The following is a 14,252-nucleotide window of genomic DNA, read 5'->3' on the forward strand; positions in this document are numbered from 1 at the left end:
GTTCCTGACCTGTGTACGTCGCAATTATTTTGCCCGCGGCTTCGCCTGCGTTAATTCCGGACTGATATTTTATTTCGCACAAAAACCAGGATAGATGCCATCTGTGACATTTGCTGTGTCTGTTTCTAATCTCTCTTTATATACGAGTAAATAAAATATATTTCATAAGGTACAGAGTTACTATCTATCTATATGTATGTATATAAATAAAAATGAATTGATGTTCGTTAGTCTGATTAAAACTCGAGAACGGCTGGGCCGATTGAGCTGATTTTGGTGTTAAAATGTTTGTCGTAGTCCAGGGTAGGTCTAAACGGTGAGCAAATAAGGAAAGATTGCCTTTAAGGCGGAACAGAGTTCGCCGGGTCAGCTAGTTAGTAATAATTATGTAGGAAAGTAGATCTTGAACAATATGAGATGGAATTTTTCTTGTAGGTATCCAATAAAATACTGGAAAAGAGCTGAGTTTGAATGGTGATTGCAAAATAAGGTTAAGCCACCAGCTCATCACACTGTACACTTTTAATGAAAAATAACCCCTATTACAAATGCTTAAGAGTGTATAGCTTAACCTGCTGCAGAATCTACTCCACAATAATCTTGTAAACAGATTAAGGAAAGTCGAGGGACAAAGCAAAGTCAATTCACTTGTAGGTATATAAGGCAGCAAATCCAATAACAGGAATATCATCTGGATCCAGTGCACAGATTGCGCCACAATTTTCCATTCATAACGAACCCAGTGAGGGGACGATGTCGATGGAATAGTATCGATAAAATATGCACGGAATGCATTATTATAAGTCGTCCTATAATTATTTTAAGAATTAATTAAATACTTTTGATTAGTAGTGAAATGTTTACTGGTATTATTATTTACTGATGACTTGAACTTAAAATTTTAGCAGTGAATTTTTACTTCAGTATCTAAACAAAAATCATGAGTATGTAGAACGAAGATCCGATTATTTATAATGAACAAATAAAATTGGAAGCAGTTGGTACCCAATATCAATTAAAGTAATTTAAAATAATAAAAGTGACTCTCTTGTAGCGGAGTTTTGGGCTGACACTATGTAGGTTTGTTGTCGACACGATAAGAAGAAGAAGTGATAATGATACAGAAAACAAATCCCATTGCGCTCTATTCAGAGCTAGCTAGATTGTTAGCTCCGCGCTAAGAATATATTCCTATTGTCTGCTCTCTGACTCTTGAAGTTACAATAGGAATCCATGACCTACATTTCATCGATAAGTCGACGAATACACAGACATCTCTAATCGAATCAGTCCACTTATTGCATACAATAAGACTGTAGAGATAGAAATTTTGAAAGTTGTTGTAAAATTAGGGCATCTATATATTTTATACTCTACATTCGTATACATGATTTGAATCGTATATAATGTGTATAATACGTATATTTGAAGAATATTTAATGCTGTGTTCAGGATTATAGAGTTTATATTGTGTTTTTGTCGGCTTTGTATTGTGAAACTGAAATATATAAAATATATTTAAAGTATATTCAGTGCTCTATAAAGAATTCTAGCGTATATTTGTGTTTATGTTGGTTTTTATATTGTGCAAGTGAAGTCAGTGGTTCTGAATGTAATTCTCTATGTTGTTTGCCGTGGCAGTGGTGGTGATGTGGTCGGTGGACTGCCTGCAGCTCGACAGCATGGCTTCGACCAGGAGGCCCAGGGTCACGAAGTACAGCAAAACTACGCTGGCGCCTGGTGGTTCCACAGTAAGTATAATAGTGCTACCAAAATTAAAGATAGAGAAATATGAAAGATATTAATATCTTTGTTTGTCATCTATCCGTTTTGCACTGGAGAACGTCCATCCTTAACTTATTATAACTTTTTTTTGGTTGGTCATGCTATCTACTTTCAACTGGAGGATGTTTGAAGTTCGAACTCTTCATTCTCTTGTTAATTTCGTTGTGGGTCCAAAGATCGTTTATCTTTCTCCTGGGACCAACTTGGCCTTCGCTAGTTTGGTTTATTGGCGATCCAGATCTGGATCCGTGCATATCCTCCATTTGATTCTGGCAAATTAATTAAAGAGGGTCGTGCTCTTACAGCGGTAACTAAATGACATACTGATGATGATGTTGACGACTATACTGACCTTGAATATATGGTTTTTCCAGGAGCCAGCAACAGAGAGGAGCCTCATGACAGCCACATACCGACTCCAGGACCAAGGGGGGGACACGTGTATCCTGCTCACTGTGGACGCCCTGGTCGACATATCTTATATGACGAAACTCAACGAACGCGCTGTGAGTATAGAAAATTCTTATTTTTCTCAGAAGATATCAGTAATTCTGCTGCAGCTAAAATGCTGTATGTATCTCGTAGATTTTGATTTTTTGTGGACTGTCCACACGAGATAGGACAGGACAGGCTATGGAGCTCGCTAATTCAATCTCTACGGAGAGTCCCGTTTTGATTGCTAAAAGTAACTAGATACAGTGGGACATAGAACCACCTCCTTTTTTGAAGTCGATTAAAAAAAGGATGTCAATTGACTAAAGTAGTCTTCTAGCCTATTTAGGAAGAAAGACTGAAGTATGAACTAAACGGCTCTAGTGTCAGATACTACGAGGCCGAGCTTCTATAGGAATCTGTCACACTCAATTAATGTGCAGGACGACTACTAATCAGCCGAGCGGAACCCTAAAAATATCAAAAGAAACCGCAGCAAATACCTATACGTACCTATAGGTATGTAATAAATCATCGGCGCTCGGCAAGTACATCAAAAGACAGAGACAGCGCGAGCGCGCAAAGGACAGCGATAGCACGCGCGCCCGCGATAACCGCCCTTAGTGCATACGCAATAAGGCTCATATCCGGACGCCTTATAGTTTGTTTACGACTCCCGCGAGTTCGAGTAAGTACTTGCGTATTCCCGAATACGGGCGGACCGCGAATTGTTCTAGAAAATAGGCGGGATTTAGCGATATAAAAACAGGCTGCCGGGCCGAACCAAGTATAGTCTTCTCTAAACAATCGAAGAGAATAGTCTTCTCTAATCAACCGAAGTGAATAGTCTCAAGACATTCTACGAAGAACAGTCTACTCTCGCCGACAGCATAGTGAAGATAGTGAATAGAATAACGACTACAGCATAGCGACTTCGGATACCGTATAGACCGGACTCCTACAGCGTGTGACATCGACCGCACCGTGTTCACCGTATAGAACGTCACATCGCACATAGTATAGAAGCCACGAGGTACGAAGACGTGGCAACGATCCACCACCGATCATAGTATAGTAGTGCAGCGATTGGAGACACCGTCCAGCGGAGCTTCTACAGTCTACAGTCCACCGCTCTCCGTTTCACCGCATCCGTACAGCCCACTCCGCTCATTCACTCCAGTCGTCAGTTATCTGGCCTCCGACAGTTCCGTACAGTTTTCTAGCCGGATAATAAACAGTCCTGCACATTTTTCTGGTCCTTCGAGCCGGATCGTTGTCTACCGATCCCGAAGTTATAGAACCTTCGAGAACACCGAAGCGGCCTTCGTGAAGTGGCATACTACAGCGCCGATAGAAGATGCCTGTGACACGTTCCAAGAAAGGCAAGGCGAAATCATCGCAACCCGCCACACCGCCTATGACGTCATCACCGGAGCCGACAGCGCAAGACATGACGTCATCACAGTTAACCGCACAGGAGGACTTAATTCAACTGGAACCTCCATCCGACGTCACAGTACAGCACTCGACGAGTTCACCGCGAGCACCACTCGCGCATACCGACTGCGCCCGTCGACTAGCCGAGGCGGAGGCTAAGATAGCCCGCCTTGAGTTAGAGCTTGCCATCGCCCGCCGCAAGCTTATAGAGATGGAGTCCGATGATGAGGATGACTCGGCGTCTTTGAAAGGAGATGGCGACTTACAACCGCCATCCCCTGTAACCGTCACCGTAACGCAGCCGACGTCATCGAAGATAGACATTACAGAACTCGCAACAGCAATCGCAACCGCAGCGCGCGCCGGTCAGCAGCTTCAATACACGGGAGAGTTACCGTACTTTAGTGGCGCGCACTATGATTGGCTCGCGTTCAAAGCAGCCTACACCGAAACCGCGAGTTCCTTCAGCGAGTTAGAAAACATCGCACGACTCCGGCGGTCCCTCATAGGAAAAGCCAAGGAAGCCGTGACCTCCTTGCTAATAGTGAACGCGAAGGCGCAAGAAATTATGCGCACATTAGAAATGCGCTTTGGCCGCCCGGACTCCATAGCTCTGTCTGAGATAGAAAATCTGAGGAGACTACAAAGACTCACCGATTCGCCAGAACAGATTTGTGTGTTCGCCAGCAGAATACAAAACAGCGTAGCGACTCTTCGTGCACTTGGGCGGACACACTACTTATACAATCCCGAAATAGTTCACAGTCTCACAGAGAAACTTACACCAGCGCTTCGTTACCGCTGGTATGACTTCGCCTGGGAGCATACCGAGGAGGAACCGGACCTCATCAAGTTCAGCCGCTTCATCGAGCTCGAGGCCGAGAAGTGTGCCAAATTCGCCGCTCCCGAACCGATGTACAGAGAAGACAGTCACCGACACAGCAAACCGCAGAACACCCAGCGTGTATTCCACATAGAAGAGAAGAGAGTACAGCAGAGATCGTCGTGCCCAGTGTGCGACGGCAACCATTCCGTTACCGACTGTGGCAAGCTGAGAAAAGCCATCAGCAGTGAACGCTGGGATATCGCAAGACAGAAACGTCTATGCTACCGTTGTCTTCGTCCCTGGACAAGAGCACACAGATGCCCAGGGATACTGTGCAAAGTAAATAGGTGCAGAAAAACCCACCATAAATTACTGCACCACGAAACAGTTGCGCCTACAGAAAAAGTGAATGCAGTAGTTTCACTTACGCACGTCGATGAAATTGCGGATAAAAATCGATCAGGCGCTAATAGAAATCGAAGCTCATCGCATAACCGGCGGGAGTTGTCGCAAGATAGAAACCGGCGGGAGTCATCGCCGCTTCCATACCAGCGGGAGGCTCCATGGCGTGGAAATACAGAAGAGAAGGAACAGCGCAGAAACTCCGAGCACCGCACATCGTCCGTATCACGCCAAACACCGCGAAGTAAAGACAGACGGCGTTCAACAGCAGACTTCTATAGACAACGCCAAACTACAGTAACAAATTGGAGAACGAAGACTCCAGTACCGGCGGGAGATACAGAACCGCAACACCGTCACCGTGATAGTCACCTCCGCCACCGTTTCACCGAGCAGAAACAGCAGTCGTCCTGCTAGCTGTTTTTCTGCATCGACGAGTCCGTCGCTGCACGGCGGGAGTATGTGCAGGACGACTACTAATCAGCCGAGCGGAACCCTAAAAATATCAAAAGAAACCGCAGCAAATACCTATACGTACCTATAGGTATGTAATAAATCATCGGCGCTCGGCAAGTACATCAAAAGACAGAGACAGCGCGAGCGCGCAAAGGACAGCGATAGCACGCGCGCCCGCGATAACCGCCCTTAGTGCATACGCAATAAGGCTCATATCCGGACGCCTTATAGTTTGTTTACGACTCCCGCGAGTTCGAGTAAGTACTTGCGTATTCCCGAATACGGGCGGACCGCGAATTGTTCTAGAAAATAGGCGGGATTTAGCGATATAAAAACAGGCTGCCGGGCCGAACCAAGTATAGTCTTCTCTAAACAATCGAAGAGAATAGTCTTCTCTAATCAACCGAAGTGAATAGTCTCAAGACATTCTACGAAGAACAGTCTACTCTCGCCGACAGCATAGTGAAGATAGTGAATAGAATAACGACTACAGCATAGCGACTTCGGATACCGTATAGACCGGACTCCTACAGCGTGTGACATCGACCGCACCGTGTTCACCGTATAGAACGTCACATCGCACATAGTATAGAAGCCACGAGGTACGAAGACGTGGCAACGATCCACCACCGATCATAGTATAGTAGTGCAGCGATTGGAGACACCGTCCAGCGGAGCTTCTACAGTCTACAGTCCACCGCTCTCCGTTTCACCGCATCCGTACAGCCCACTCCGCTCATTCACTCCAGTCGTCAGTTATCTGGCCTCCGACAGTTCCGTACAGTTTTCTAGCCGGATAATAAACAGTCCTGCACAATTAGACCGTATGCATTACGTATTCTGTGAGAAAGCTTACTGTCTCCTTAACTTGATAAGCTTCATGGTATGCAAATTTACAAAATTATAACGCAAACATTGTTTTATCAGAAGGGTGTTTAACCTTTGCGTACTTTAATTCAAAAGCCAGAGTGCCGCCATTTCAGTTTTATGCATAATTAATTAATTTTCGTAGCTTTGGAGCGTAAAAGGTAACTCTGGTTTGATAAATACGCGTGGAATGGAAGGGAGTGTGATATTTTGACTGTTTTAAGAAAATAAACAGATTTAAGCTTCAATATTAATTTGGGATTGATTAAAAAATACATTTTGGATTGCCGCACTTGGGAACCAGATTCTCTATAAAGACTGAAATGGATATTCTCACTAAGTTTTATAAGCAGGTAAATCTGCTTCGCGAAGCGATCACAAAATGGAACTCATCATCATCATCAACCCTTTACAGTCCACTGCTGGACTATGAGCCTCCTCCATTTTAGTGAAGGGTTTTCCCATAATCTCCACTAAAATGGAACTAATTGTCACAAATGTAACTCTGTCTAGGGGGGAAAACCAATCTATGATTATACATGCTTAGCGGCATACAAACCGAATCTTCCAAGTACGTAGGACGTAGGTAGTGTTCAAGGCTTATACATCGCTCTGTACTGCCTAGGCTTTAGACTCTAGGGACTCTGGACGATTTTTGTGATGGTTCTTATAACCAACTAAAATTAAAAACCTTAATGTTACAGGACGCTAACACATTCGTGCCGAACAACGCGAACGTGGCCGGCGCGTGCAAGGAGGCTGATGCGGAGACCCTGGTGCTCTCCTTCAAGGAGTTCGCGCTGGAGTGGGCTTTCGCGAAGGTATGTAATACCTTGAAACCTTACCAAAAGGGTTCTCTATGCCGAAACTACACGTCTTAGCAAATGGAAGTTTTGGTCTACACTCGTGAGCTGACCAGGCGGTTTAATTCCTTTTCCATCGATGTCGTAAACGGTGACTAAGGGACAAAATATGCGAACATAGTGTAGGGAGTTTGAGAATCATCCATTTGCCTCTAGTAAATCGCAGAGAGTCGTATTCCTGCATTGCATACAAAATGATCTATGAATTATGTAGTTTGTATGTATATTGCTGTTGTCTTCAGTGCCTGATTTTGTCACCTATAAAATATTAGTTTTTAGCATGTAACCAATTTATAGTTAGAATATTCTTGATGTAACCTTTTTGCTGCTGTAAATAAATTACAAATATTAAGCGACTGCATACCCTAATTCCAGACACCAGGCGGCGAGCGCTGGTACGTGGAAAGCATCAGGCTGACATACAACTCCAGCGCCAGGATCTTAGAGCACGCAGCGAAGCAGGGCAGGAAGGTGACCCTCAGCACCGATGTGAGATCCTTGCTGTTCCCCACTCCGGTCGGCAAGTCCTTCTACTGTCCTGAGGAGACGGTCATAGACCTGATGGAAGGAGATGCAAGGTTAGTTCTTACCAAGCTTTGGACTGCTGAAACTTAGTAACACGTACAAATTCTGGAGGCCACTGGTACTATAACATACTCCCAAAGTCTCAACTTTTTTTTAATGCAGAACTAAGCAGGTATTTCACCGCACCTGATGTTAAGTGAGATGCTGTCTAGGATATAATGATTCATATGACTTCTGGGGTCGTTAGGTTTTTAGTGGGTAGGTCCCTCCATTTTAGCAGGTAGAGCCCTAGATAACGCACTAGCCTGCACCCTTTCTAGGGAGCAATTCATTTTTCTGTCATGAAAAAACTTAATCGTGTAAATCTTCTTCTGTTTTTTGGAAGACACAAAGTTAGTCGTGCAAGCTTTAACATGGTTATGAATATCTGAATATTCTTATAGGTAAATATAATAAATTAATGAATGGATGATAATGAATTAATAAAAAAATTACCTTTTACAGCGCAACCACAGCTCACCGGGCAAAGCTGTACCTCCGCCAGATGAGACTCCAGGCATTTATGTACAAACACGACGGGGAGTTTGGCCCGCCCTGGCACTGTTCGGACTCTGCCCGGGCAAGGTCAGAAACCGCTCCAGTGGCAGTTGGAGCTGCTCTAGCGATCGCAACTGCCGGCACCCTCGTTGGATACGCGATCTGGCGCTATCTCAAGGTAAAGAAGGTTCAATATGATACAATGGAGTGAGCCGGTTAAAACGCGTTCTGAACTTTGCATTTTTATATTTTGTTGTTTTTTTTATTTATCGTAATCCTGTGTTACTTTTTGAATATTTTTTTAAGCTACAAGGTCAAGTTTATTGTCGTATTTTATTGAAATAAAAGTTATTGTGGTTGTTTTAGTTTTTATTTGTAGTTCAGAACGCAATTATTGTTAAAAATCTAGTGAGATCTCAAAATATCAAAGTTTATTGCCAATGTCGATAGGATCATAGTGAGGTAGACCAACTTGTTGTTACAAACCAATGCATAATTAATACAAGTAAGATTCGCGTTAAAATATTGGTTACATAAATGATACAATGTTATATTTATTTTATAACTATGAGAAAAGAGTCATTATTACAATGTTTAGACAAAAGATAAGAGAATTATGAAATGGAATAGAATACTGCAGTTATTATTTATTTCGGGTAAAGTTAGTACGCTCTGCGCGCTTCGGTAGTCAAAGCTGACTTTAGATTAACATACCAGTTTTTCCTTTTATAGGCGAAAGTAAAAAAAATCCTGCGCAGAATGAGAAAAGCGAGGAAAACAGACCTATTAATATTTTAAATGTTAAAACAGAATCACAGGGCAAGCGGTAAGTCGACACTTTAATAAACTATGAATATTCTTACTGCACTTTTCCCAAAATTCCTTACACATTTTTATTTGGAATTATATCCTAACCTACTTTTTTTGATTACATTAAAATAAGCGTACTTTACCCGGTAAAAGCCTTCAATAAATCTGAAATATAAGAAAGTTTATCTAATTATTATAATGTAAGAGAAAATGAATAAGTACATCACTGTTAGAAAGTGCTCTAAAAGAAAAAATGTGCGGGCACGGGGAAACTAATGTGTAATTGTTTAAAATAATGTTGTTGACGTTTGATTACAATGTAAAAAATGTATTTAATCCCATATAACCCCAAGTACCCCATAGGTTAGATATTTTGTATTTTCTCTTGGAATTGTATTAAGAAAATTGGCTTACAGTTACTGAAATAGATGTCATTGGGATAGGTAAAGTTTGTGGTTATGTTTCTATGTAAGTGTAGGGTATTATTGTCGGGTTATGTTGTGCTGAGGTCCCTTTAATAAGTAGCATAATAAATAAGTTTATTAAACAACAATAACACAATATGTTTTGAGTGAAATTACGCATTATAGTCGTCCCCATAGTTGGATCGGTCGTTGATTATTATAAAATAGGTAGAGTTGCAATACTTGTAATGTGTGCAATTTATCATTATTAAGGATTTGTATAAATAAAAATTATTCAAACATTTTTTACAAACAGACAGAAGCATTTTTACATTCGATTTTAAGCAATAGTGATATTAAACTGGCCTCCTAATTTTTAATTACAGAATAGGAATTTTGACACGGAATTAATGTCGAACTCGTCACAGAGAAAATCATGTGGAGATTCGTCACACTTCATATACCTACATCTTAATCGTGACAAAAATATTATGCGTAGGTATTCACGGTTATGACGAATTTACTTTCAATGTATAAAAATTATAATAAAGTGGGACTAATCGACTTTTTGTCTAATTCAAATTGTTCTTATGTTTCCAAATCTACAGATTTTTTATTTATAAAACTTATTAAAGCGACCGAAGCATTTCTATAATTATACATATCAGATGATAATAAATATAATTTATAGATTAATGAATATTATATTATTTGAGATCGTTTGCGGTGTAGCGGACATTATCGGAATACGTGTATAAGCAATAATACGTTCTATCGATGCAGTTGTAAGAGTTATGCCAATGTATATGAAAAGGACTCGGCGAACAAAGCAAGCATTGACCAACATACTTCTACAGTTTCCATACGCACATTTTCCCAATAAGTTTTGAACACTAATTACTTTTACAAAAGGTTTAAAATCGATTGCGGAAATTCGACATTTTGTGGTAGGTTGATGTGCTGTTGCCGTTTGCTTGCTTGTTATCTCTGATGCGACATAGACTATAGTTTTTGGAAACTTTCTACAAATATGGGATAATTAACCCGGAATATTGGGGGAAAATACCAGGAGGTTTAGAAAATACAATACTTTTCACGCATAAAACATGGAGGTATAATATAAAATGTTATTTAAAATTGGTGTAATTATAGCACTTTATCAGTGTGCGTGTGTTATAATAATATTTTATGAAGCGTTTTCAGCATAGTTTAAGTGTCAATTCTTGCTCGGGCGTTTCGAGTCCCTTTTTTATACATATGCGCATGCTAACTTGATGTTGTATAGTGCGCAAAACTTGGTTCAACTAGTGTTGGCGTAGTTTAAGTGTATATGAATATTTTGATACATATAAGAGATGTACTTTCGCATAGCGGTCTACTTTACTGTGTCTTTCTTATTTGCTGGATTCTGTTCTTTTTTAATTATATTTAAGCAATAGAGACCTTTATTGAATGAAATACTGCTACAGCGGTGATGTCAATTAGTGAACAAAAAAATTAGGCCAACTCTATTTTTGTGATATAATTACTTTTTCAAAACAACACGTACGAAATTAATATGTTTCAAAATAGAGCTGGCGTATTTTTATCCATCAGTGTTAAATTACACTGCTTAACTTTGTATTTTAAAATAAACAGAAAAAGTTACCTAAGCCTCAAGAAAAATATATTTTATTATACCTACAACTGACATCGTGAACGCTTGTGAAATTATATATGTTTTATGTACTTATTATAATGGTATATTTAGCATTATAAATGCAAAAAAGAAGTAAAAACTGAAATTCCTTACCTTTTTCGATCTACCTCCTCTGGCTTCCAAAATGTATATGTAGCATATTTTTGTATATTTCTTATGTACGATCGCCCGCAAATTCTTGCCAATAAATGACAACGTTCCTCAATCGTTATTGAATCTTAGTGATATAAAAGTAAAGTATAAAATCCATTGTGGTCTTTGTCATTTTGTGGGCAGTTCTGCTGGCAGTTGTACGTTACTCCAACTCAATAGGTAACGAAAATGTAGCAGATAGAGGAATAAAATACAGGGTGTAAGGTACAGTTTGATAAAAACTTTAATAAAGTGTGGACTTGTATAAGTTTTTGTCAACTTGTCTCTTACGCCTTGTATGATGATAATGTTTTTATTGGAATATATAAATTATCTATTTTAATGACACTAGTACCCAAGTTTTGCTAGTTAAGATGCTGTGTGTTATCGCTTCAAAAAGTCCAGTAGTGGTGGGTTTCTATGAATGAGCTATAAAGAAACATAGTATTTTTCCCATTAAACAAGCAACTACATAATATTATTATATGATTTAAGAAATAGTAAAAGGGGATTGTTGTTAGATAGATGGGCTAATTTATCGCTCTGTTCAAGACAATCTCTCAAATATATTTTTGAGTTTTGTTCAATAAGTTATCGATAAAATCTATCCAGCTCATTCACATTAGCACACCACTACTTGCTCCTTTATTTATGTACTAATACTCATCAATTACTAATTAATGAACATATCGTTTAATTAAGTTATGCGTGAAATGCGTTTTGTGATCATTATTAGTGTAAGTTTGTATCTTATTTAAATGAGGTTAGAGTTGGATTTAGGTTAAGTTAGTATAGAGTCCTTTACTGGCTTTCAGCTGTAAATAGTTAGCTTTGTTTTAGCCCGTTTGTACTTACTTTCTGTGTTTTTTGACGTTTAATGATTAGGAAAAGATTATCATTATCTTCTTTGTAAAACAAAAAAAAGTTGAGAGTACACCCATATCTCTAAGCTTATATTTTTTGTTTTAATATGATATTTAGCAATCAAAACTACTTACTCTCCTTCAAGTGGATTGGTTGCTGGAGTTTTCTTCTTTATTTTGAAAGCCATAATTTATGTCTTTTTATAGTCGGTGAAAAAAAAACAAATGAAAAAAAGACACCCAATAGTATTTTTTTAAATGATGCCTACTAATAATATTGTGTATTTTTTAATCAATTAATTCAGGCAGCAATATTTACGTCAAAAAATACAGAAGACACTAGGGTTTGCTACATTTGTCCGAAATGTTTTCTTATGTAAAAGATAATTTTCCTTTGTATTAATATAGGGTGATCACTTCTAAGGTTTTTGAGAACTTACGCATATCCAGTGGCTGCCAGCGACTTTTCCCGTGTTAATATTCTATTTTTAATCTTTCAAATCCTCTACTTATCAAAGGTTTGAATTAATTGAAAAATATTATTCATATCAAAATAAAATTAAGTGAAACAAGCTTGCTAAAACCGTTCAGCATTAAATGAAATGTCTTTCTGACTTTAAACATTTGTTTTCAAAAATAAATAGTCAGGTATTTTTTTTGTATTTTCCAAAAGCTGGACAAAAAGCAACCCTACGGTTTCTCACTCTGACTCAAGCTTGTTTTATGTATTTTATATTATGTACTTTTCGACATATTTATCATACGATAACATAATGGCACTCTTACTGTAAATAACTAAATGTAAGCCACTTTTCAAATTTTACATATTTTTGCACTATTGTTTCCATTTCCAAATTCTATCTCTAATATAATGATAATATCGTTTTAAAGACTATGATATTTCAGATACTTTTTCTACTAGTTGAGATTATATTCTATTTTCCTATATTTTGTATGAATCTCTTGTAGTTTCTTTCCTGAATAGGTTTTTAGCAATTATGTACTCATACACTTGGTGCATACGTATTAAATAATGTACTAATATTATTATATGCCATACGATTTGTCTTCCAGATTGATCTTAATACAATAGCGTAAAGTATTGTAGCTTATTATTATACATAATTATGGATATAACTAAAGGTGGTGATGTTATGGTGTTTTGTAGGTTAACGTTTAATGTTCAGTCAGGTTTGTTAATATGTCAACTTAAAATATTCACACAATTATTTAAAAATCTATTTGTCTTACTATTGAATCTTGGGTAGAAGCAAGGTAAAAATATCGAAAAATAATTTAGGAGTGTTTCTTAACGAGAATAGAGCTACCTACAGTTAACGTTACGGCTTTGGACTTTTTAAAAGCTTGATGTGATTTTCATTTACAAACTTTATTAAAATAACAAGGAAAAAATAATCATTATGTAATAACATTATTTGATTTCCAATGGAAAAATTTGTGAATTCATTAAGAATGAAATATTATTATGAAATTAAGTTGACGTATCAGTGAATCTGTCATAATTAGTAGATAGTTTCTCTGAAATATGTAATTGATGTTTGTGTATTTAAACTATATTATACAATAACGTCCCAGATATAGCCCTGTTACAAATATTACTTATACAATAACACCAATCGATGGGAAAAACATTATAATGATCACCACCGAGTAGCATAAGAGACATATCTCAGATTATTGTAATTTAGTGCGTTCATTTATTGAATTGTCTTTATGAATAAATGACGTCAAAATCAATATTGAATTTTTATTGCCACCCTGTGTACAGTGTTTTTGTTTTAACATAATTTGTTGTAAGATAGATGTCTATCTATGAAGAAATTCGTCGTAAACAAGTAGGTAAGTAAAACGAGAAAAAAGAATAATAAAAGTGTGACGAATTTACACGTTTTTTTCGTGACGAATCGACTTTGTAGGAAATCGACAATAAACCCTGAGAACTTACCTGAAACCGGCAAATCTATCAACCAAGAGCTTATAAAACACCTATTACATAAAGCAAGGAATTTTCCGCGGCATGCTTACATATCTGAGCTACTAACTACTTATATTTGAAGAAATCCGTAAATAAAAGCAATAAAATATCACAGATTACTTTAAGTTGTTACTAGCAATACTAGCTAGCTTCAACCAAGAGCTATAATATCACCTATTACATAAAACAAGGAAATTTCTGCGGCATAATAATATGCT

The 14,252-nt window shown here is 38.3% G+C and overlaps 1 protein-coding gene across 1 annotated transcript in view; it reads left to right on the forward strand.

The window, feature by feature from the left end:
- The window catches only part of LOC135084473 (uncharacterized), a 35,533-nt gene extending 21,737 nt beyond the window's left edge, over positions 1 to 13,796 (forward strand). Inside the window, exons 2-6 of the mRNA XM_063979257.1 lie at positions 1,642 to 1,751; positions 2,160 to 2,291; positions 6,910 to 7,026; positions 7,444 to 7,646; positions 8,098 to 13,796. Coding sequence (XP_063835327.1) covers positions 1,642 to 1,751; positions 2,160 to 2,291; positions 6,910 to 7,026; positions 7,444 to 7,646; positions 8,098 to 8,341 — 806 coding nt within the window. The 3' untranslated portion in view covers positions 8,342 to 13,796. The remainder of the gene's footprint in view (positions 1 to 1,641; positions 1,752 to 2,159; positions 2,292 to 6,909; positions 7,027 to 7,443; positions 7,647 to 8,097) is intronic.
- The last annotated feature ends 456 nt before the right edge of the window (positions 13,797 to 14,252 follow it).

This window comes from Ostrinia nubilalis, chromosome 26, assembly GCF_963855985.1.
Source record: "Ostrinia nubilalis chromosome 26, ilOstNubi1.1, whole genome shotgun sequence".
NCBI lineage: Eukaryota > Metazoa > Arthropoda > Insecta > Lepidoptera > Crambidae > Ostrinia > Ostrinia nubilalis.